Genomic DNA, 23,522 nt, shown 5'->3' on the forward strand with positions numbered 1-23,522 from the left:
TCTTAACAAAGAGACAGAGCCTAATCCAAAAATTATATTTCTGGGCAAAAAGAGAAAGGACTGGGGCTGACAGCACTGTGCATCTGTTTTGATCTAACAGATACAGTCTACATGCACTCTGTCACCCACAGCTACGTATCAATGGCACCTTTAGTTCTAGCCATGTAACTTGCTTCCCACATCATCTAGGAAGATAGAAATGCAATCATTTTTGCACCACTTCCAATCACATAATAATATTTCTTTTCCTTCTCACCATGTAGCCTATATGTTCAAAGACAAGCTACAATGCTATTTCTTCATCTTGCCTTTAAGCAGTATCTTCCTGTGGCCAAGGAAAATTTAAGAAAAAACACAGGACCTGTAAAGTTTATAAATACATACACAGACCTACATGCACACAGTGACCATGTCTGTGAACATTAAATGTCAGTCTCATTGATATTGGCAGGAGTTTTTGCCACTTACTTTAATGAGGTCCAATCCTTCATTGAATCCAATACTGTCCAATATTTACAGGGGAGATAATCAAAGCATAGTACTGCCATTGCCTCACTCAAGAGGAAATGCAGGACAGAAGCAGAGCACAGCTTGTAAGGACTGCACAAACGTGTGACTGGTAAATAGGCTTAAGTTTGCACGGGTCACTGCTTGCCAGAAATGCTTCAACAAAATAGTTTCCACAAAAAGAGTTTCTTTTTAAGGTTTAAAATAAGGAAGATGTCTAAGCAAGATCCAGGCAATATAACCTTAGCAGTTGGCATTAGAGTAATTGTGTCAGAACAGCTCAATCAGCCTTTTTCTCTCTCAGTAATTACATAACCATATTATACCTTCCAGTCATCCAGTCCTTCCAAGGTCCAGTCAGACCACGATCTAAATCTTCTGCTTTGGGTCACTATGACAGTTTACACTGGACTTGATGGTTACTACACATTATATGTAACAAAATTGAAGGGGGTCAGTGTAGACTTCATCCTTTGAAGGACATCAAAAGTCCACTCATAGTAATTTCTCATTACTATGGAAGAAGACTGAAGTACTTTAAACCTCAGCATGACACAACAAAATCTGACTTGGTAATTCCAGCACTAAAAAAGACTTGGAAAGTGCCTTATTATTTCAAGGAAAAAAACAGAAGAGGGAGTGGGAATATGGATCAGATGAACGATTTAGATACCTTCTAGCCCCATGGTAAGATACTCCGCCTCAATTAAAAGGAAAGCACTATCATTTGATGATTTTAAAAGCCTTCTAATTTCTCCAGACATTCAATTGGCAAAGCAGTTCACCAAGTTCTACTCCCCATCTGTCTAGTATGAGTTTCACTAAAACGGTACTTGTCGTTGTGAGAGTTTCCATTCATAACTCAGACAGAAACAATGGCAGGTACTTCTAAAAACAAAACGTTGTGAAAATCAGCTACACTTGTTTATGAAAACATGTGCAACTAAGGTGCCATAATTAATCACTTAATTGTTCATGTAATAGTTTAAAACATGCCACAGGGAAATCAGGCACTTAAGTCTTAAACAGATTTATCTTTAAGTACCATATATCTTGCCAGATGCTGGATCTCCTTAAGCATCCAGCTGAATTCACCGGAACTGAAATTGCTTAGCATCTTACAGCAAGAAGCTCAAGGAATAACAGAGAACATCGAATTCTTACCTTAAGTAGTTTCTGCATTGTATCAAAACTTTGGAGTGCAAGCTATGGAAATCAACAAAAGAAAGTGAGCTCTGAAAAAGTCCCTGGACTACAAAGAGGGACAACAAGCCCCTTTGACTCAAAAATCTGTAAGCTAGTCTAGTTATGTATATCATCAGAATTCTAAATACATCCTTAATTTTTCTTTTAGAAGCTGCTTATTATTTTATTCTCTTGCATAATCCTTCTTTTATTGTATTTGGACCTGTTCAAAAACCTCTGTATTGGTTCAGCTCCACAAGCCAGCTCTCAGGACAATAGAGACTTCTGCCGGCTTCTGTGAATGCCCAGGGAGAAAACAAGCTGAAGCCACAGAAGATTTTGCTCCACTGGAAGAGTAAAAAGGAAAATGGCACAATTTCTGGAAGAAAACCACTATGAAAAGGAAATGCAGCCCAGAGGTTAGTTATCCTCTGGCAGTCAGGGCAGCCCACATTATTCCCTCACCTGACCCATGGAGTGATCATACCACTGAATCTTTGTACCTCTCCATTTCCCAGTCAGTAGAAGGGAGAAGGTATGCACAAAGCTTGCAAACCTAAATGTCTGGTCAGTAAGAAGCATATAGCTGTTGGGTTTCATGTACCATCTGACAGCCACTTCTGCTGTGGCAATGAAGACGACCAAGAAAGGCAATGGTGCCACCCTGACTCATTCATGGAAGGAGTATGTGAGCAGGGCTTAGTTATGGGAGTAGAACTGTTTTAAATGCTCTGACTATCATACTACATACTATCATTTGCCAGGCTCTCAAGAAGGCCACTGCTTTCAATACAAAGTAAAATACCAACTGTAATTACAAATTATCTTCATAAGTACTCTCAACAGCAGACCTTTAAACAAGCTTACACGCAGTTTCCTACATGCTTAGTATTCATACAGCATCCTAGAGAGGCAGTAAGTTTGCTGCTGTAAAAATTTAAATAGCTTCAGAGCTTTCTCCTTTCATAGAACCGAGCTGAGATATTGCACTGCAGGTTGCATAAAATATTGTGCCCCAAACTAGATACCTGCAATCAATTCTCCACATGGAAGTTATTATCATTTGACATACAAAAAAAAAAAAAAGGTTGATACCCTCCTCTGAAATTGCCTTTGCAATTGCAAATAATATAAATCAAATAGAAGAGAGTTCAGTGGAGAAACCAACTCTTGGAAGCCTCATCTTCAGCATTCACTTACGGATTTAAAAAAAGGGCTTTAAAAATGAAACGTTTGTATAAACCTACATATTTGCAAAGCTGATTTCATTGGTTTTACTTACTTCCCCTGTGTGAGCTAGGCAAGCTTCTCCCTCCCATTTCTCCCTCCCATGCACTGAGCTACAGAGTTTCTCCAGCCTTCACAATTATTTCCAACTGCACGAGGAAAAGTTAGAGATTCCTTCTTCCTTACTTCAGTATGGCGCTGAACAAAAATGACAACACGCATCTAGAGAGCAAACACTCTTTCTGTGAGGGCAAGATTTCAGCAAAAGGACAGACAATGTTTCCTAAGACAGTCCCTGGTGGACCCGCGTCTACATACTAAAAACCAGCGTTCAAACACTCAGATTCAGACAGAATCAGAAAGAAAAAAGGCCACCTACCTCTCTTGTTGGGACTAGTATGAGCGCATAAGGCCCATCACTGCGCTGCAAACAGAGAAGACAAGAGGTCCACTAAGAAGAATGTAGCACTGATAAACAGAGCACTTCCATGTCTAACGGCTATTAGCCAACAAAGTGAATTCTGAAGGGTTTTAGTACAAGTTTGTACACAACAGCCTGGGGTATTGCCCCCCTCCCAGCTTTTAAAAAAACCAACAATCTTTCAAATATCAATACTGCATTGCCTTCTCTTTCCTGCTTGGAAACCCTGCTCACAGTCATACCCAACACTTTATTCCATACGCATATTGTTTCACTCTTGTATTTCTGAGTTGCAGAAACACTCTCATGTTTGATGTACAGCAACAATCTGTAGGTAGCAGCTGCAGATGGGCTGGAAACAACCCAGCAATCCAGGATGGTTGGAAACAGTTCAACCCATAAGGAAAGTCAGGATGATCTCTTCCCATAAAAGGCACAAGAGATGGCAGATCTGCAGCAGCATTTTCTGGTCAACCAGATGATCCAAATTGGGAGCAATTATCAAGTCTCACTCTATGTCAAAGATTAGAAACTTATTACTCCTAAAGACATGACAGTAACCTTTGTTTTCAGTTCTTCCAGCTTCGAGATCATCGCCTCTTCTGTACTCTACCTTCTCCAAACTTGACAATTTAGCTTATTTACAATTTAGCGTACTGCATGAACTAATAGGGAATGTGTAACATAGTTCTTGCATCCTCTGTATCTCACCAGTACAGGAGGATCACATAAGCCACATGCACAAATAAAGGGGAAGAGAGACTGCTTGACCTTTCTGTCAAGAAGAGACTGTGATGACTGCAAAATAAGAGCTGGATTTTATGTTTATTAATCTTAATACCAAAAGCAAATATATTTAATTCTGTTGCACCTACCTGTATTTTGGATTCCATTCCTTGCAAAGACTGTACAAGTGGAATTCCATAGGCAAGAGTTTTACCTTTTTAAAAGGGAGAAAATTGGAAGACCTTCCATCAAAAAAAAAAAAAAAAAAGTGGCAATTACAGCAAATTAAAGTACCATTCATCCTACCATTCTTAAACTGAGGTCAGAGTCTGGAAAAGTTTTAATTCAGTAGAAAGTTTCCAAAACAAAAGATTGACAAGCAATTCACCAAAGGGTTAAATTAAAAAAAAGAGAGGTGGTGGTATCCCACTAAGATCTATCTAAATAAATATTCCCACTCGCCCAAGAAAATGAGATATCCAGACCTAGTTTGCTGTAGAGCAAGCACATAAGTTTGTAACGTAAGAGCGTGTGCTGCTCAGCTCTGCTGGCCTCCTGGATCTGCATCCCCAGCATAAGCCTTGGAATAGGCCCATGTGCAATGGCTGGCAGCTGCACATCAACATTCAGTCCCACCACTGCGCTGTTACAGAAGTTTGCACGGCATCTGTCTGTGTCACAGCAGTCCCACGCCAGGCTTCCCAGCCTGTCACTTTTATGAGCTGTACTGGGAACGTGGGGTTTTGGTTCTGTTGTTGGGATCCAGTTTAATATGCCCCAGGGAAGGAGACTGACAATTAAATACTGACCTGAACCAGTCTGAGATCTCACTAGAGCATCTTTGCCTTGCAGGAGCACAGGAATTGTTTGCTTCTGAACACTGCGTAACAAACAAAACAGATTAGGAAATACGAATGCAACACAGGATAGAATCCTAAGGTTTTAACATACAGTGACTGTTTCAAAACTCTTTACCCCAAATTCCATGCATTCATCTCTGTGGTGTAGCTACATCAGTAGAGGTGATTTCTAAGGAAAGCCACTGGATAGGCATCAGATGTGATAAATTGAAAAATGATGGTCTTATGATTCAAGTACCAAATTAGAAGGCAGGACTCCAAGGTTCCATCTTCAGCTGTGACAACTGACTTACTGTGTAACTTACAAGTTATTTCTCATCCCAGATTTTTAAAGCAACAAACCATATGGCAAATGGGACAGCTTAACAGGTACTGTGGTCTTCACAAACCAATAACATATAATGAAACAATCACAGATGATTGGCTTTAAGGGGTAGCAAAGCGCAAAATTTCTATATAAATTTGCCTACCTGGTCATGCTACTTATCTGTAGGACGGTGTTTATTGTGGAGATCTAGAGAGATAATAAAGAGCAGTAAACAGGTTTCATTGTCAAACTGTTCCTTTTGTTACTTTTTGTAGTACAAGACAGAGCGAAAAACAGAAGGCTGATGCTTATTCTCTCCATTACTGGTCCAGGGCAACTGGTTGCAAGAGTTCCCATGTCCTCAAAATACTTCTTAGCTAATCAGAATTACACCACTGCTGGTACATCGTGAAATAGCAGACTTGTTAAAATACTGCGCTCCCAAATAGTTTTCTGTGCTTTTTTGGTATTACAACTGCAACCAGTGAAGGGTGCTGGGACAGTGCATTTGGGGACAGATCAGGCCGCTGGCCAGCACGCTGAGCTAAAAGACTGCAACAAAATCAGGCAAAGTACTGGCAAGCCTGTCCAAGTCACCATGAATAAAGGTGCATCTCAGCTCTCTAACCTGCTCCCCACCCAAAAAAAGCATGTTTCAAGGCACACAGCCTTCCTGCCACTCACCAGATGTGGATGGAGGTCCAACTGGCTAAAAGAATCTGTAGTGAATACATTCTCTTGCACCTGCTGCACTGCTTTTCTGAGTTAGGGGAAACAAACCAAACCAAAAAAAAGCACATGGTGTGGTTAAAAATTATACAGTAGTATTCTATGTAAACAGCAATGAAACGACATGTACTGAGCAACTGCTTTGCCCAAGCAAGGGCAAAAATTTAGGACACTGAATTTCAAGGCATTGAAAAGGGTTTTTTTTCCTCCCATTTGTCTAAAATACCTGTGAATTTCTGGGATATCAGGGTTGTTTTTAAACAGGCTGGACGTCTTAATGAAAGGTTTGCTTTTCTGGCTTTCATTTTGGTTGTCAGTCAACTGCTTCTTAGGAAGAGATTTTTGTGATGAACTTCCCTTCTCCCTGATGTCAGCTTCTGTAGCACATTTCTTGAAGGTGTTTATTGATGGCTTACGTTTACGTTTCAAAGGTGGGTTTCCATGTGGAGACTGGAGCTTTCTTTTCACAGCACTAGACTGCTTTAATGTTAACAAACAAAACAGATAGCAAGAATTCATTAATAACTGAGAATTAGCAACATGATATTATGTCGAACACAAACATCAGCCTGCAGATAGATCCTTATTTTTGGAATCCCCTACTCAGTGACTAAAGAAACTAAGTTTGATTTTTGCAGCTAGACAGTTCCTACTCTAACAGATTCACCACCATGCCTGAGACTTCTGAACACTACTGAAATGCAAAGAGAAATCTAAAATCATATATAGTCCTCATCTCTAAAGGATTTCATCTAGCTTCTACAGTAACTGAGCAGAACACGCTTTAAAAATCTCTCAAAAGCTCTGCAAATCTCCCAATTACATTAAAGCCATCCCTGTAGGCTTCCTTCTTTCTGTGGGCAGGAAGGATGGCCTGTACTTCACTCCAACTTACGCTTCTGCCAACTTTTAGCATTTCTGAGCTCTCTATTTCTTGTTCTGTAGCAATCAGTTTATTTTACTGATCTTCCAATCATCTTAAGCAAAACTTTTGCTCTCCCCAGATCCCTCCAGGAATAGTGAAGAAGAAAATTAAATTTAACTTCCTTTGGTCCCCAAAGCTCTTCAGTGTCGCCCAGCCCTTTTTCAATGAACTTATTTTTCCCGACACGATTGCAGAACTGAAACGTGTGAAATGCCAGCACAGTCTTGCTCCACTTTTCTTCTCTCCCCCGCTGTTAGTTGCACACTCTGATTTTCTTTGTCCTCCTATGAACCACATTGTTTTCAAGTTCCATTACTTTTTTCACCTCTTTTCTTCGCATCTTTGGCAATGAACCAAAAACCAACCTCCTTCCACCAACATTCACTACCAGAAAGATGATGGTGGTGGTGCCATACCTCAAAGTACCTAATATAGTCGGGATAAATCCTAGCAAACACTTAACGCTCACATACTTTTGCACAACATTCTAAGAACGATTTAAAAATTAGGACTAATAATTGAAACAACCCAGAATCACTGTAACAATAACTGCAAAATGGAAAACGTCTGCTTAACCCATTCTTGTTCTCCTCTCCTCAAACTCATGAGAGTAAAGCACCTATTCCTGCAGCTCAGAGCATTCCCACAATTAGAAATTTGCTCTCAAATCTAAAAAGACTTCCCCTCCCTAGCAGCAATGCAGAGCATCTCTAAGCGAGGCAGAGGCCTGTAAGAGCATTACTCGCACCTTCAGCCCCCAGCGAGTCAAAAGCCGCCGACACCGCCAGGAAAGCGCAGAGCAGTCCCACAGCAGCCCACTTAAAGGGATCAGAGAAGCTCGTACCTGCCGCTTCCCACCCCCGCTCCCCGCCGAGTCTTCCCCCTCCACAACCACCACCCAAGGGGGCCGGGCCCGTCTCCCCGCCGAGCCACCGCGTCCCTCTGCAGGTATCAACCCCCAGCCAAAGGTTCGATTTAAGAACTTTTCGGACGCTGACTCCCCCCTCCCTCGCCGACCACGGTTCCCGCGGGCCAGACCCCAGCCGCTGCCTCCCCCCCCCCCCCCCCTCCAGCTCCAGTCAGGGCGAGAGCCGCGGCCTCCGGCCCGCAGCAGCACCCCGGGTCCCGGCAGAGCGACGGCCCCGAGGACCGGCTCGGGCCGGGCCCCCAGCCTCCCCCCCCCGGCCGCACCTACCCGGCTGGAGCCCCGCGGCGCCGAGCTGAGGTTGAGGAGCAGCGTCCCGCCCGCCGCCATGGCCCGCTCGCCTCCCGCAGGGCCCCGGGGCCGCCCCTCGGGCCGGGCCCAGCCCGCGAGGGCGGAGGCGGACGCGGGTTCGGGGTGGTGGTGTGTGGGGGGGGAAGCCCTCACGGGAACGGGGCCGCTCGCCCGGGGCCCCCGGCCGCAGACCGCCCCGCTGCAGGGGCTCGGCGGGACGGGCCGCGGCCCGGTCCGTCTCTCTCTCTCTCCCGCCCGCGGGGCGGCTCAGGCGGCGGCGGGGCAGCCCCAGCCGGGGGCGGCCGGGGGCTTCGGCGGCGGCGGCGGCGCATGCGCGTCTGCGGCCCGAGCGGCCCCCCGTGAGGCGGCGGCGGCGGTAAGATGGCGGCGGCGGCGGCGCGCGGGGGCAGCCCCTCGCTGTCGGCGGGGGAGGAGGAGCCGCCGCTGGGGCTCGACTCGCTCGTCGAGGAGGCGGCGGCGGCGGCGCCGAGCGCCGGGTTCCGGCTGACGGCGGTGCGGCGAGAACCGGCGGTCCGGTTGCAGCACGGCGTCAGCGGGCTGGAGCCGCTGGCCTGGTCGGAGGACCACCGGGTGTCGGTGAGCACGGCCCGCAGCATCGCCGTCCTGGAGCAGCTCAGCGACGTCCACAGCGGCGGGCAGGAGATGGTCATCCACCGCACGGCCGTGCCCGCGCCCTCCGCCGCCTGTCTCCTCAAGGTGAGCCGGCCGCGGCGGCGGGCACCGGCCGCCTCCGCCGGGCCCGGGGCTGCCACGCTGCGTGTCCCTGTTGTCCCCCCCCCCAACCCCCGGGCGGCGGCGGGGGAGCCCCCCGGGGTCTCCTTCCCGCTCCCCGCCGCCCCGGGCTGGTCCTGCCCCCGCGGGCGGCTCGCTGCAGCGCACGCGGTATTATTTCCTGCGTTGGTGGATTTTAAAAGCTTTTGGGGAGAAAAAAAAAAAAAAAAAAAAGAGACGTAGGCCGGTAGTGTCCGGGTGGAACACGATCCAGCGCCAAGTGGGTTTCAGGGATTCCTAAGTTCAGCGGTTTTTCCAAGAAGCACTTGAGCTCCACTACTTTGATGACAATTGTGTCAGCGAGATTTTAAGTAGAACTTTTCCTTGGTTTGCTACCTAAGCTGAAAGATTTCTGCAGCAGGGACTGTTTTGGGCTTCAGAGGCGCACCTGACTTCTTACACTCCTTAGCCATGGGGGTGGCAAGTCTGGGTGAATATCCTACTAAGTAATAATTCTGTTGCTGTGGATCTGAATTTTTTTTCCAAAACGATGCTGAGAATACGGAATAGCTTGAATTGAAATATTGAGTGCTTCACAATTTGAATGTTACGCCAAATGCCTTTAAGCACACACTTGAGAACAGAAGTATGAAAACAGGCTCTTTGATTCAGCAGACAAAGATTCAATAGCTGAGTCAAAACTATACAAATTCAGGCCAACAACGAAGCTTAAGTCTTTAAGAGTGACGTTAATGAACCATTGGTACAGTGTAGTATGGGTTGCGATAGGGGATGCTCTATTTCAAGTGGGAATTAATTCCAGGAAAGTCTTCCTGAAAAAAAGTTCTACAACTGTTTTAAAAGTTCTTTTTGTTGTCTTTTAGGTTGGTCCAAAAAAGGAGGTAGCAGAGTGTAAGGAAAAGTTCGCAAGTTCAGTGGATCCAACCGTTAGTCAAACTTTTATGCTAGACCGAGTGTTCAATCCCGAGGGGAAGTCATTGCCGCCTATGCGAGGATTCAAGTATTCCAGCTGGTCACCGCTGGGCTGCGACGCGAATGGAAGGTGCCTGCTTGCAGCTTTAACCATGGACAATCGATTGACCATCCACACAAACCTCAACAGACTGCAGTGGGTGCAGCTGGTGGACCTGACAGAAATCTATGGGGAGCGTTTGTATGAAGCCAGTTACAAACTTTCTAAGGCTGACACTCCCAGGGGAGACCTAGGAGACTTCTCTGAATTTCAGCGACGGCACAGCATGCAGACTCCAGTGCGGATGGAGTGGTCGGGCATCTGCACCACTCAGCAGGTTAAACACAACAACGAATGCCGGGATGTCGGTAGCGTGCTCTTAGCAGTACTCTTTGAAAACGGTAACATTGCAGTTTGGCAATTTCAGCTTCCATTTCTGGGTAAGGAATCCATTACTTCTTGCAATACCATAGAGTCCGGAATAAATTCCCCAAGTGTGCTATCTTGGTGGGAATATGAACATAACAACCGAAAGATGAGCGGGCTTATTGTAGGGAGTGCTTTTGGACCAGTTAAGATCCTTCCTGTCAATCTGAAAGCAGTCAAAGGCTACTTTACGCTCAGACAACCCGTAGTCTTATGGCAAGAAATGGACCAGTTACCAGTGCATAGTATCAAATGTATTCCTCTTTACCACCCCTACCAGAAATGTAGTTGTAGCTTAGTGGTGGCTGCAAGAGGAGCTTATGTGTTTTGGTGTCTCCTCTTGATATCAAAAGCAGGTCTGAATGTCCATAATTCCCACGTGACGGGGCTTCATTCTTTGCCAATCGTATCTATGACTGCAGACAAACAGAACGGCACGGTGTATACGTGCTCCAGTGACGGAAAGGTAAGGCAGCTGATTCCTATATTCACAGATGTTGCTTTAAAGTTTGAGCACCAGCTGATTAAGCTCTCAGAAGTGTTTGGCTCTGTCAGGACTCATGGAATAGCTGTTAGCCCATGCGGTGCATACTTAGCAGTTATTACGACAGAGGGCATGACGAACGGTCTGCACCCAGTCAACAAAAACTACCAAGTTCAGTTTGTAACCCTTAAGACTTTTGAGGAGGCAGCTGCGCAGCTCTTGGAATCTTCTGTTCAGAACCTTTTCCGGCAAGTGGACTTGACGGATCTTGTACGCTGGAAAATTTTGAAGGATAAGCATATTCCTCAGTTCTTACAGGAAGCACTGGATAAAAAGATTGAGAGTTGTGGTTCTACTTACTTCTGGCGGTTTAAGCTATTTCTCCTGAGGATTTTGTACCAGTCAATGCAGAAAGCTCCCTCGGAGGTCATGTGGAGACCTTCACATGAGGATGCAAAAATTTTGATATCAGATTCCCCTGGGATGGGCAGCACTGAAGATGATCAAGAGGAAGGGACTTCTAAACAAGCCAGCAAGCAGAGCCTATGCGACACAGGCAAAGGTATGGACATAGATGACGCTGCAGATGATTCTCTTCCTCAGTCAAGTGACATAGGAGGCCGCGAGCCAATGGAAGAAAAGCTTCTTGAAATACAGGCACAAATTGAGGCAGTAGAAATGCACTTGACACGAGAACACATGAAACGGGTGTTGGGAGAAGTTTATCTACACACATGGATTACAGAAAACACCAGTATACCCACCAGAGGAGTCTGTGACTTCTTAATGTCCGATGATGGCTATGATGACAGAACAGCACGAGTAAGTGCACCTCTATGCTCTGGGGATTCGGTGTTACAAGTTACTTCTTTCTCCCCCCTCCAGATCCTTAAATGAAAATACAACTTTGGGGTGGGAAAGAGAACTCCAATCATGTCATCCTTGCCAGTCAGCTTCTATAGAGCATACAGCTTAAGTTGTCCTTCCTTGAAATTATGGAGTAGGGGAGAATGTAAATACAGATGTTGAAGTTTGGATCAGGTACAATAAAGAATAAGCGTGCCTGAGTCTTTGCAGAACAAGGGAGAGGACCATGGTTATTCTGCTGCTGTTGGTGGGTTTAAAACAGCTACTGATTGAGGGGGATGTTTTATTTTCATGGCTAAACTTATTTAATCTATCATCTCTACAAAACTAAACTTAGGAGGTATTTGCTCTAGTCAGTTACATCTGCAGTTGTAATTTTAAGGGTTGCAGTATCACTTCTTAAGGTATGATTGGAAGTACTGTGACTGTTCAGGTGGTACGTCAGGTCTTGTCATTGCTCCATGAACCTTCAGTGGAAAGATCAATTGCAGAGGTTCAGAAAGTGATTGTGTTTTACGAGTTAAATCCAGTGATTCAGAACTTTATGCAGGACTTTCAGTTAACCAAGCTGACTGAATGTCTTTATTATAACATACATGGCCTGAATCTTCAGGCACGCTTGCATGTATTGAACTACAATAAATAAGCATAACAACTGAATGCTTGGCCATGGTAGGAACTCTTCCAAAACTTGCAATACTCCCTACCAAAATAAAAGTATAACTGCAAGGACAGTATCCTGGCTATTGCAATGTGTAGAGTAAGCATTTGTGGCAGGAAATAAGTGATCAGTGAACCTTGCACTGGGCAATGAAGTTTTCTGACTATAGACATCAGACAAAGGAAGCTTCAGTGGGAACACTCTGCCATCAGCCTCCTGGCTCTTAAGACTTGACGACAAGAATCTCTCAGATGTCTCTGTACCTCTTTGTATGAGCAGAGAACAGTTCTTTTCGGTACCAAAGTCCTTAAATCACTTGAACTCTAAAAAACAACCTTTACATTGCATCCAGAAAGACAGAGGAAGGAAGCACATTTCCATTACTGATGTAGTGTGGTGTTCTCCCTGCTGGACTTAGAATCAAGGAGGCCACACAGTGTGGCCATCAGTAATTCACTAGGAAAGTATTTGGGCAGGACTGCTGTTTTTCTAGCATTCAATTACTATGAATTAGAGGTTTGAGAGGTTGCTTTTCTCATCTTGTAAACAAGATTCTTCTTTTTATAGTGATTAATAGCTGACTTCCAAATTCTATTTTATCTATTCAGTTTGCTTTCACATTTTAAAGGTCCTTGGGATGTGGTTTATATCTATTGAAATGTCAAAGACAAATCTGATCACATAAATGTTGTACTATAAACATTATGTGTACTCTAAGATGACTGCTGAAGGCCTGCATCCAGGTAATTTCTGAACAGGACTTTTTTTTTTTTTTTTAGTACATCCATTGTGATAGGCATGAGAATGTGAAAGCACTTCTATAATGCTCAGTGGCATCCCCTGAAGTGGTATGATAGCAATTTCTTCAGTACTTCTAAAATTTGCAAGTAGCTCAACATAACACTATTGCTCTTAAGTTCTGTATCCCTTTACAGAAATCTTTAGGAGGTGACAATAAAATGAGAATAGATTAATACTTATCAATGTATTATATTGCTTATGCTTTTATTTTTTTTTAATTCAGTGAAGAGCACAGATCTTTGCATCCTGTATCATATTCTGAAATCACAATATCCTGAGAGACATTTCCACCTTTCAGTAGGCAGCTGTCTTGCTGTAAACAATGCTGACTGCTGTGTATTCCCAGGTGCTGATTGGGCATATCTTAAAGAAAATGAACAAACAGACTTTTCCAGAGCACTGCAGCTTGTGTAAAGAGATCCTGCCATTCACTGATCGCAAACAGGCAGTCTGCTCCAATGGACATATTTGGCTCAGGTAATTGGTTCTTAAAGAGTTTTTGCCCTCTTCTGGATAATTTAAACATACTTAAATAGCTAACCTAAAACACTTCATAGTGTTGGAGTAAAAAGTCATGAAGCATGTTATCCATGCTGCAGTTAATTGCAATTTTTGCTGGCTGTCATCTGTCCTCTTCCATGAGAGAGAGAGAGAGAGGGCATTGTAGATTGGATTTCCTTCTCTTGTCAGTACACTGTTTTTAAAATAAAATGCTTTTGATCGTCTTAACTTTTTTCTTCAAGCAGGGGCAGGATGGGGGCAGGGAGAAAGTAGGCAAGGGAAAATCAAGCACAAGTCATCCTTTGGAACAGCACATGAAGGAGGGTTTGTTCTAGCTACTTCAGCATTTGAAAACAAAGTAATTTAACAAAAAATGATGGGAAACAGCTACACTGAGAAGTCAGACAAGTTCTGGAACATGTAGGAAGGGAAATCTTCCAGCATCGATGTATGGGGTACGTGGAGATTGCCCCTGGAGACTTGGCAAGTCAGTAGTCTGTCGCAAAGAAAAACCTTTGCCTAAAGGATATTGTGTATGTGCTAGTTTGGCTAAATAGTCATTGCCTTACAGACACTGTGGTTCTTCCCCTGTGCAGTAACCCTCAAGCTTTTCACCTCTTCTACTGTATACTAAAATTTTTTGGCCAATGATGAAATTTTTCTCAATGGTATATTGATTTTTGGCCTTTTTAATTTTTGTGATCATATGTAATTGGGTACACTTGTGAAGTTTCATTTACCTGGATTAATCAATTATTAATTTTTGTGTTTCATGTGGCTCATTACTGCCCTTACTCTCAGAAAGCAAGGTCTATTGGGAACAGAACTCAGCTTCCAGTCAGGGCATAGGAACAGGTCACAAAACAAAACAATAAAACCCCAAGCCTCTTGATAAAATTACTTGTCCTTTCACAGGTGCTTTCTAACCTACCAATCCTGTCAGAGTTTGGTATACAGGAGGTGTTTGCTTCACGACAGCATTGCACGGCATCCAACCCCAGAAGGTAAACTGTTCCTGTAGCCTAAAGGGGCAGGATTATGTATTCTTAAGTTTTATCTGCAAAATGATTTGAATTAGTTTCACTGACTTCTCTTTTAGGCAGTTACCATGTGAAGTACTAGTACTCTGCATTTCACAGTGTGCTGCTTTTCATGCATTAGTGGCATACGTTAATTACAAAATAGTGACTGCAGAAATTAATTTATAAATACTACATTTTAATGAGCTGGGTAGACACGTAATCTGTGCTGGAGTGGTACAACAGTTACTTTATATTCAAGTGGAATATATTAGCATCCAGTTCAGCAAGAGCTGAGGGTCTTTGAAAGTCCGTTTCAGTGGAAGCTGTATTGATCCAACACAGGTTAAGAAGTAGTTGGCACCTTGCTGGCTTAGGTCCCAAACCTACCATAAGTACATCATTCAGAGACAGTAATGGCAGGCTGTGGGGGCAAGGCAACCTTTTGCCTTTGTTGTTTTCAGAGTTTGAGGAAGGACAACCTGTGTGAGAAAATTGTTTTCTTCCCAACTGGTACACTTAAAAAAAATCATGGAGTACTCAAACACTTTGTCTCAAAGTGTAGGTGATACTTTTCCTCTCTCCGTAATATATGGGTATTTCAGACAGCACTAAGGATCAACTACAGAATTTAAACCTCTGTAGAGAGAGGCTGTAAACTTAATTTCCTTATATTGGAGAGGGACAAAGAAACAGGAACCAAGGACTGCATTATGTAAAGGATCTAATTTCAGTTCAGAAAATAAGAGCACTACATTTTTGGCATGGTGATCCTTTAAATTTTTTTCCTATATAGCTATTTAGATGAGTATGTAATGATGTAGTGTGGACTGTTTCACCTTAATTTTGTCCCCTACTGAAGTGGGATTTAAACTGGCGTTACTTGAAATTTCAAGACAGAAGTAGAGTTGGATTCCTCTGAACTTTTCAGTTAATCCTGCATGGTGAATATATACAAACTGTTTCGGGATTACCATTTAGTTTGTCCCTCTCAAGTGTCATTCCTGTGTTGATCTCTACCTCCAGCTTTAAAGATCTTGTTTTCTTATTTGCAGATCCTGAATGGATCAAGAGGTTATTGCAAGGACCTTGCACATTCTGTGATTCTCCTGTGTTCTAGAGAAAAGCTATGTAAAGATTGAAAGTATTTTCTCTGCTGCATAAGCTCCCTTCAGTCTCGAAGGATATAGAACATAGGAATACAGACTTTACTAGAGGGGGAAGATGTTGTCCACAGCCCTGTAAATAGAACATCGGAGGTTCTAGAAACCCCTTAAATCCAGAGCCTGTTCCATGCTCCAGAAACAGGAGTACATCTGGAAGAATGAGTTTATAAGGCGGTTTGGAAATGCACCCCATTGAAGCATCAGCAGCTGGACATGCTTCCTTTTACTGGAAAGGAACTGAAGTCTTAAGCACGCAGTGTGAACTGTCCTTCATGCCCGACAAGTGTGTGATTTCCCCAAAGCTGGGACGGGAACAATGGAGCTGCCTCTTGAATGGTCTTGGTGGGTAGAGAAGGCTTCAGCCTGTAGTGCTCGCGTTTGCTTTTTAACAAGCACTGGCACTTGCTGCAGAATATTAAACTATCAAAATAATTTGTGGTTCTAATTTCTCGCAGAGTGAAGCATGTGCCAGTTACAGCCATATGAAAGAAATTGGCCATTATATTAGTTTCACTTGAAGTCTAGAAGAATAACTCCCTCTTAACTGTTGTAACAATATTGCAGTCAGAAGGGTAATATTGGCTGCCTGGGTCAAATAACAGATCAGTAAGAATAACTTTTAAATGTAATAATTATTAAACTAATAGCAATTAGATTAAACACTAACATAATTTCCAGTGCTTTTAAGTCTCTTGCCCCACTCTCTTTTTCTGACCTAAGTTCTAACTACTTCCTAGCTTTTGCCAATGTATATCCCTTTTGTTTCACTTAACCCTCTACCACCAGGAATCATCTTCTCCAGTGTAACTCAGTTAACAAAAACATTACCGATTTACCTTATTTTCAGTTGAATTGAGAGTCTCCCTCATACAGTAACTGAGTTTTACAGAAGTTTGACACACAAGTAATCACTCCCAGCTGACAGTTTCTCTTTTCATAATAATGCAGTAAAGAAAAAAAAAAACCCAAACCAAAACTCACCATGGCCAATATGTTATAGGTAGAGTTTCCACCAGTGGTCATGGAGTCTGGTGAAGCTATTCATGTATAACCTTGACATTCTCATCAAGAGATTCATAAATACGCCAATGATGTAGCATGGCTGAGCCCAGAAATTTATTCTGCCTTCTAACTGTCCTATCATAATAAAACCATCTTTCTCTCTTTGGCATCTAGTTCCTATGGGGAGCAGGAGAATCCTTTTGAACTTCCTATGCAGTGTTAGAGGAATAATACCTCCAAAATGTGTGTGGTTATCTGGTACAGTTTGTCTTGTTAACTTAAATCCATGTTGTCAAATAATCCAAAGTTTATGTATTTACATTCTTCAGAGTACCAATCTGGACACTCGGATAAGTTGCCCTGTTTGTGATTCATGACACTTCTAATTGTGTGTGAAGTGCTCTACAGCTGTTTGAGAAATCAAGGAATCATCCTGGCAGTATCAGTCTCCAACAATGCATGTGTGGATTGGTGCTTAAGTTTCCTTGATTCAATGACTATGCATATTTTCTTAATGTTCCTTCACCTTTAGTAGGAGCAAATTTTTTTCAGCTAACATTACAACAAGTCAGCTGTCCTTACTATTCAGTGTTTTCATGCATTAAGCGTGATAGTGCTTCGATTGAGAATAATATTAATATAGTAGCCTAGAACAGCAGAAGCACATTCATCTGTAAAATAATTAGCCTTGTTTGTAAATATCCTTGGAAGTGATACCATAATTGTATTAAAGAAATGTTTAGTTTTTTATTGCTGTGCATTGAAAATTGAAATTACTTCAGTGTGTCTGCAAAGAAAGAAAATGTAGATTGTGTTAGCACCTAGTAAAACAAAGAGTAACCTTGATACCCAGCGTGTGTGTAGTTTGGGGCCAGGTACTGTACCTGGGGCAGCATTTATCTTCTTCCCAGTGCTGATGGGGTTTGCGAGGAACAGAACATCAATTTCCAATATGAGCTGAACAGGTTTGTTCATGGGGGTAGGGAAAACATTTTAAGTGGAAGCTGCAAGTCCTTGTCCAGGCAGTCCTGACCAGTTCATCAGCGAGGAAGTGTTCGATTCAGAAGTTCATCTGACTATGGAAAAAGGTGAGAGCTCTCCAGAACCATGTGTAAATGCTTTAAAAAAAAGTCAGCATTTCTTTGATATTGGCTTAGAAACCATAATAATATTCTGATCTGCTGAAATGTTTAAGTCTGGCTGACCAAAAGGTTCAGCTTGGTATCATTAGATTAATTCCTGGTGATTATTTCTAGCAGTTATCTTGAATTTCCCTGGATTGAGTTTTAATGCTTTAGATTTAGACATGTAGAAGCTCTAGTACACCTAGCATTAATGTTGCAGCATTAATGTTTATTTTCCTTGTCTTTCAAGGCAGTAGACACTCAGTATACCATTGCCAGTTTATTTAACCTGATTTATGACTGCTGGGAGAATGGAATTTTAAAGCCAATGATGTCAGCTTTGTCTGCATGCCAGTGGAGATCCTTTAGCACAAAGCTTTCACTTCTCACCCTGACCCATTCACAACAGGTAAAGAGGTATTGTAAATTTTTTTTTTTTTTTTTTAAACCATCACTGGTCCATAAAGTGTATTTTTAACTAGTGTAGGCTTGAATAGTATAGCACGCGTCAGACCAGTAACATTTAACCTCTGATGCTGATCTTACTGGATTTTTTTGCCCAGCTAGCAGCGGAGACTTCCTTCAGGAAACCTTTTATCTGTCTTGGACTCATGACTTGCAGTTCTGGGAATGTGGAGGTTAGTCCCGTTCCTGTTGGAGTACTCTAACAACCTGCAGGGCTGCAGCAGCACCTTGATGCATTATCCTTTACCTTGTCCTAATGAAAACCCTTGCTTCCATCCCACACGGGGAAGGTGAGTAGGTGAGGAAGGTATGAGCACCTGCTGCCAGATCCTTGTGCTATTTTGCCATTAACAAGAGCTGCCTTCTCAAACTAATACATAGTGGAGCTATCCAGTATTAAGGGCCAGTCTGTTTTGAGACACCAAGTGAAGTATTCAAAGAATAAGTCCCACAAAATCAGACAGATTATCTCACTAAGTTTTTGTTTGGGATATCTTGCAAACCTTAGAGCAAGTGAATAGTTGAAAGCTCTCTCAACTGCTTCACCATTTAGTAGTAAACACTGTGGCTGCTCATGGTGCTTCATCTCCAGAAGAATAACGCTCCAGCAGAGAGACTAAGTGGTTCTTGATGCACTGCTGCTTTTTTTTTTTTTTTTTTTTTTTTTTAAAAAGGATTGTGGTACTTGCTCTTGCATCTGAGAATTAATAGCCAGAGAATTAATAGCTTCTGTGTCTGAAGCTAAGGCATCGTTGTCCTTGATAAGTAGCTTCTGATAGCATTTAAGATTTGCTACTCATGCTGATAACAACAGTTAATCCCTCCTCCACTGGGATGAAGAAATCCAGGCTAATCCAGGTTTGATGGATAAGCAGAACAGCTCTGGCCTGTACAGCTTCTTGGTGCCTTGGTGCTAGATGCCATTGTCTGAACTAAGGTGAAAGTTTCGGCTCATGAGGACTCTGTTTGGGCCTCCAAACTGCACCTCCTGCTCTGGAATTGGTGACAGTGGAACTCATTGCTGCCTTTTAGCTTAATTCAGCTATGGGTTGGGGACTTAATCAATCGATCATCCTTTCCTTTTTTATGATCCCCCATCCTATTAATCCTATTGTATATTTCTAGAGAGGAAATATTATGGTTGCTAATGCATACATACAGGCAATAAATATTTCCCTGATTTTCTTATACTTACCAGGTTTTCCACTAGCTAATGTATCATCAGTGATTACGCACAGCATAACACTATTTATTCTATCCTTATTAAGGGTTTCTTGACATAAAAGAACTGAACGCAAACATTTATAGTCCTAGTTAAAGGCTAACAAATCACACTTGTGCTGTTATGCCCTAAACTAACATTTACAGGAGACTTGTTTGTACAAGTTTAATTTCTCAAATACAGAGCCCGCCCTTTATGACCCAGGCAGTTTGTGAAGCAGTGGGCAGCCTTGCAGGCACAGCTGCTGGACTCTCAGTTGCCACTTACAGGTACGGCCTCAGAGAGAGAATGAGGAAGAGAGCCTAACCCCGCTCCTCAGAGCCCTCACCGCGGAGCAGGTTGGGGTTAATCACTGAAGCCGTTGCTCTTTTGCCAACATCTAAACTTTGTGCGTGAGACAGATGTGCAAGGCCAGTTAGATGTGCCTACCAGTAGATTATCTTCAGGACAGTGGCTGCGGGAAGAGGAAGGTACCTCTTCATTCTCTCTTGTCTGCCTTTCTGCTGAGTGGAGCTGTAGGTATGTCAGTGAGAGGCCACCAGGTGCCTGCTTCCTACTGTCAGTCATGGTAAAGTGCTTGCTGGCTTTTTACAATCTAATTCATGCTGGTTTTTCAATTCTTTCTGGCAGTCACCTTGTAAGTGTGTAGTTAGTAGCAGTCCAATACTTAACAATATAATAAACTTCAAAATTTGTTACCGCAGAGCACTAGTTCATATTTTTGCAGCTGGAAGTAAGGGTAACAGCAGTCTTAGCCTCAAAGTGTTGGTAGTCATGGCAAAAGTCAGATTTATAGTAAGCATCTAAATTATCTGGAAGAAGGTGTTTATGAGTTCTCAGTGAATAAAGGTGAAATGCTCTGAGTAGTTACCAATCCTATGTCTGTCCTCATCCTCCTTTTGTATTCCCTTTTGAAGCTTTCTGTATCATCAGGCCTGTAAACGCACAAATTATGCTGGTTATACTCCAGACTTGCATCGAAGTGTGTAGGGTTTATTCTTTAACCAGAACCGGTACAAATGTCTGCGTGGAGATGCCTGCCAGTTTACAGCTCCACTGGTGAATACCAGGTTGAAAGCTGCTTTTTCCTCCTCCATGTGGGTAAACAAGGACAACTTGAGCTCGGCTCTATTCATCTGCAGTCCTGTCCTAGCTGTCGAAGGTGCAGGAATCTTAACAAGACAGAGTCGAGCCTTCTCTTGGAAGTCTCAATCCAGGAGTTTTTCACAACTTTTAGAGGTTAGTATGTGTGTACAGCAATGCCCACAGAGCTTTAGTTTTCACCTCTTAACAGAGGAGGGCCGTGTATACATACTCAGATTTCTGTCTGTGCTAATCTTTGGCTGTACTCATTTCTAACTCTGGAGATGTTCCCAGACCCTCAGTGTCAGTTGAAATATTCTTATTCTGTCACTATTTTTTCATGCTAACTCAGTTTTAGCACTCTTCACTTGAAAGACCTGGAACTTCTGCTGCTCTGTCATGATCTGGGTAGCGACCTCAGGAGTGTCACAGCTGCCTGTGGATGGTTGTTTTCATTGTTGCAACGCAGCTGTCGCATGAGGCACTTGCTAGCATTAACTACACTACAGTTTGGGGCAGAAAGCAGAGTAATTCCCTGTACTGTCCTAGGCTGCAGCTGAATCAAGCCAAAATGTGAATGTTTGGAGCACCTTCATCACAGGAGGACTCGCGCACTGCTGAGAGCCTACAGCAGGAGTTACAGGGCTGTGCCAGCCCTGCAGCATTCTTTAACACGAAACTGGGAGGCCAGCCCTGGAAAGGGAAAACGCAAGAGCCATCCAAATGGAACTGTTCAGAGGAGAGTTTAATTTAATTGCTCCGCTAATCTAGTTGATATCTTCATGCTACTTTAATTCTGTTCTGGGGTGCGAGTGTTGTAGCTGGCTGACCACGCGGTCATCAGGCTGAACGAAAAGCAAAGTTTAGTTTTAATCTTTAGTTTCCGGATTTTTCCTTTGAGACTTCGTTCATGGGAGGGTCTGACAAAGTTGCTGTGAATATTGATGCTGTGTATATGGCACATTTTGTAAACGTGAAGCAAACCTGGATGAATGTTTTGTATACCACGACAGTAGCATTGTAATCCTGCTCCTTTTTTATTCTAAATAAATAAATAAAGTACTTGTTTGTAATGTCTGTATTTTGAGGGACTGAATTCCTGGGAGGGACATGGGGTGCCAAGAGCCGGGACTGGCAAGAAACAGCAGCATAGTTAAGCACTCAGTCCTTCAGCATGAGACTTCACACTTAAAAAAAAAAAAAAAAAAAAGCTTAATAATAAAAATCTCACTGTGGCCACTGTCACAGGACACCGGTGGTAAAGCCTGAGAGAGGACCTGGGGTCCGATACTGCCCTTCAGCCCCACAACCATTCCCTTCTCCTCGCCAGCATAGGTTCAATCCCTCTTTTCCCTGGCCTCCCAAACCGCTGCATGGCAGCACTCCAGCTCCAGAAAACAATTCTGCTAAAGAACCAACTTTCTTTGATGAAAGTGGCCTGATATCACCTTTTCTTTTCTTCCGTAGAATCAAACAGTTCTTGTTGCAGAAAGAGGAGAGTAACCCAGGAGAGCCTGCTTGTAGAAGGGAATAGACAATTTTCTGTACGAATTACGTATGACAAGGCAAGAGTTACCTTTCAGGTTCAGTTTTGGCAACCGTGACACAGACGGGCAGTTACAGTTCACCACAGTTAGAACCACAGTTCACTCCTACTTAAGATCAACTCGGCTCCAGCTGCCCCTCTGGGAAGCAGAACTGAGGCACAGGAACCTGCCCAGCCTGTCTCTGCTCTAAACCAAACCTTAAGGACCTGTACGAACGCCTTCCTGGCCCTGCCTTCATTAGAGTCCCGCAGCTTCTACAGCACCTTGTGAACAGACAGTGGCAAAACCAGCAACATTTAAGGTTTTTGTGCTGGCAGCAGCACCCAAGCCTTATGGGGAAAGGTGAGAAACCAAAGGAGGCGGCAGGGGAAATCTTTCAAGAGCTACAGGGGTCTGGGCGGAGACGGTGCTGGAGGATTGGGTCTCCTGCCTGGGGGTGTTCAAGCATCCTTCCACCACAGTGCACTGAAGGATCTATTGTTTGGAGCAGGTGGACACAAAAGTTTGTGGAACACTTGGACATAGCCATCTTGTTGCTGAACTACGTAATTAACAGCGTAATATATAGGGTATAGCACAACCTCCAAGCAGCCCGCTCTGCAAAGCGTCTTTGGAAAGTGGACTGATAAAAGATGTCCATTTCAGAACTGGGCAAGCTGTACAATAAGTAACGTCTGGTCCCTGCTGCGTTCTTACCACCTCCTCTTTACCTTGTTTTTCTCACTGCTCAACATTTGTTTTGCCAGAATAAGATGCTAATAAAATCAAGCGTAGTTACCAAATTGGTTTTCAAGTGTTGCATTCCAATTATAAAAGCCTAATTCCTCCTTCCACCCACTGAACCTTTTTGGTATTAACAGGCTTTACTATGCAAAGTGATGCAGGGGCTGTTTCGTTTACAGTAATTAAATGAATGTCAATTGTTTTAGTTGTTTCTGAGGGAGAGTTCTACATGAGTATTAGCATGTTCTGCTAACCCTTACGTTCTGCACTTCAGGCCTGCTGCAAACCCTTGGGGGTTGACCATTGACCTGAGACTCCGTACCCAGACATGCCAAACGCATCTCAATGAGACGAGCTCTTTTTCTCAGTTTCTATGGAACCAGCAGAGCGGAACTAATATAGCGTCCGCATATAGATGAAAGAATGAAGAGGAAAAAGGGCTTTACAGCTAAATTAATTAAGCAGATGTACCTGTCTAATTAAAGATGCACTGTCCCTTTTGTACCCTAGCTGCAGTACAAACAGTATTTAAACACACTCTCTATCCATTTCATCTATCAAAATATTTAGTAGGAACTCTCAGATGAAGGTGATATTAGCAAGATGAGCTTCCCATGTATTAT

At 43.2% G+C, this 23,522-nt stretch overlaps 2 protein-coding genes across 24 annotated transcripts in view; one reads left to right on the forward strand and one right to left on the reverse strand.

Moving 5' to 3' along the window:
- DDX31 (DEAD-box helicase 31) overlaps nt 1-8,328 on the reverse strand; it is a 51,212-nt gene extending 42,884 nt beyond the window's left edge. Inside the window, exons 1-10 of one of the 4 annotated variants that reach the window (XM_030001018.2) lie at nt 8,247-8,328; nt 8,094-8,212; nt 8,038-8,059; nt 6,189-6,443; nt 5,918-5,993; nt 5,397-5,440; nt 4,876-4,946; nt 4,216-4,280; nt 3,299-3,343; nt 1,672-1,713 (exon numbers count right to left, since the gene is read on the reverse strand). In XM_030001018.2, the coding sequence (XP_029856878.1) occupies nt 1,672-1,713; nt 3,299-3,343; nt 4,216-4,280; nt 4,876-4,946; nt 5,397-5,440; nt 5,918-5,993; nt 6,189-6,443; nt 8,038-8,059; nt 8,094-8,142 (669 nt within the window). In that variant the 5' untranslated portion in view covers nt 8,143-8,212; nt 8,247-8,328. The other 3 variants (XM_030001023.2, XM_030001022.2, XM_030001021.2) reach the window with 3 other exon arrangements.
- A 121-nt stretch (nt 8,329-8,449) lies between these two features.
- GTF3C4 (general transcription factor IIIC subunit 4) lies at nt 8,450-21,691 on the forward strand. 20 transcript variants are annotated; one of them, XR_005931252.1, is made up of 7 exons: nt 8,450-8,820; nt 9,720-11,540; nt 13,394-13,524; nt 14,464-14,552; nt 15,623-18,497; nt 18,999-20,785; nt 21,179-21,691. XR_005931252.1 is itself a non-coding variant. In XM_041119631.1 (5 exons), the coding sequence occupies exons 1-5, from the start codon at nt 8,485-8,487 to the stop codon at nt 15,685-15,687; spliced, it is 2,442 nt and encodes an 813-aa protein (XP_040975565.1). In that variant the 5' UTR covers nt 8,450-8,484; the 3' UTR covers nt 15,688-18,978. The 20 variants fall into 20 exon arrangements, 1 of the variants encoding a protein (XP_040975565.1); XR_005931245.1 differs by having other exon boundaries at nt 15,623-18,268; nt 18,423-18,497; nt 18,999-21,691; XR_005931256.1 differs by lacking the exon at nt 18,999-20,785 and having other exon boundaries at nt 15,623-18,268; nt 18,423-18,497.
- Nucleotides 21,692-23,522: the final 1,831 nt, after the last annotated feature.

Source organism: Aquila chrysaetos, chromosome 24 (genome assembly GCF_900496995.4).
Source record: "Aquila chrysaetos chrysaetos chromosome 24, bAquChr1.4, whole genome shotgun sequence".
NCBI lineage: Eukaryota > Metazoa > Chordata > Aves > Accipitriformes > Accipitridae > Aquila > Aquila chrysaetos.

What these genes read in the sequence shown, in the direction of transcription:
- GTF3C4 (XM_041119631.1), top strand. Translation starts at nt 8,485, where the DNA reads ATGGCGGCGGCGGCGGCGCGCGGGGGCAGCCCCTCGCTGTCGGCGGGG. An exon ending in CCGCCGCCTGTCTCCTCAAG is followed by an intron (nt 8,821 to 9,719) that starts GTGAGCCGGCCG and finishes GTTGTCTTTTAG; the next exon opens with GTTGGTCCAAAAAAGGAGGT. An exon ending in ATGATGACAGAACAGCACGA is followed by an intron (nt 11,541 to 13,393) that starts GTAAGTGCACCT and finishes GTGTATTCCCAG; the next exon opens with GTGCTGATTGGGCATATCTT.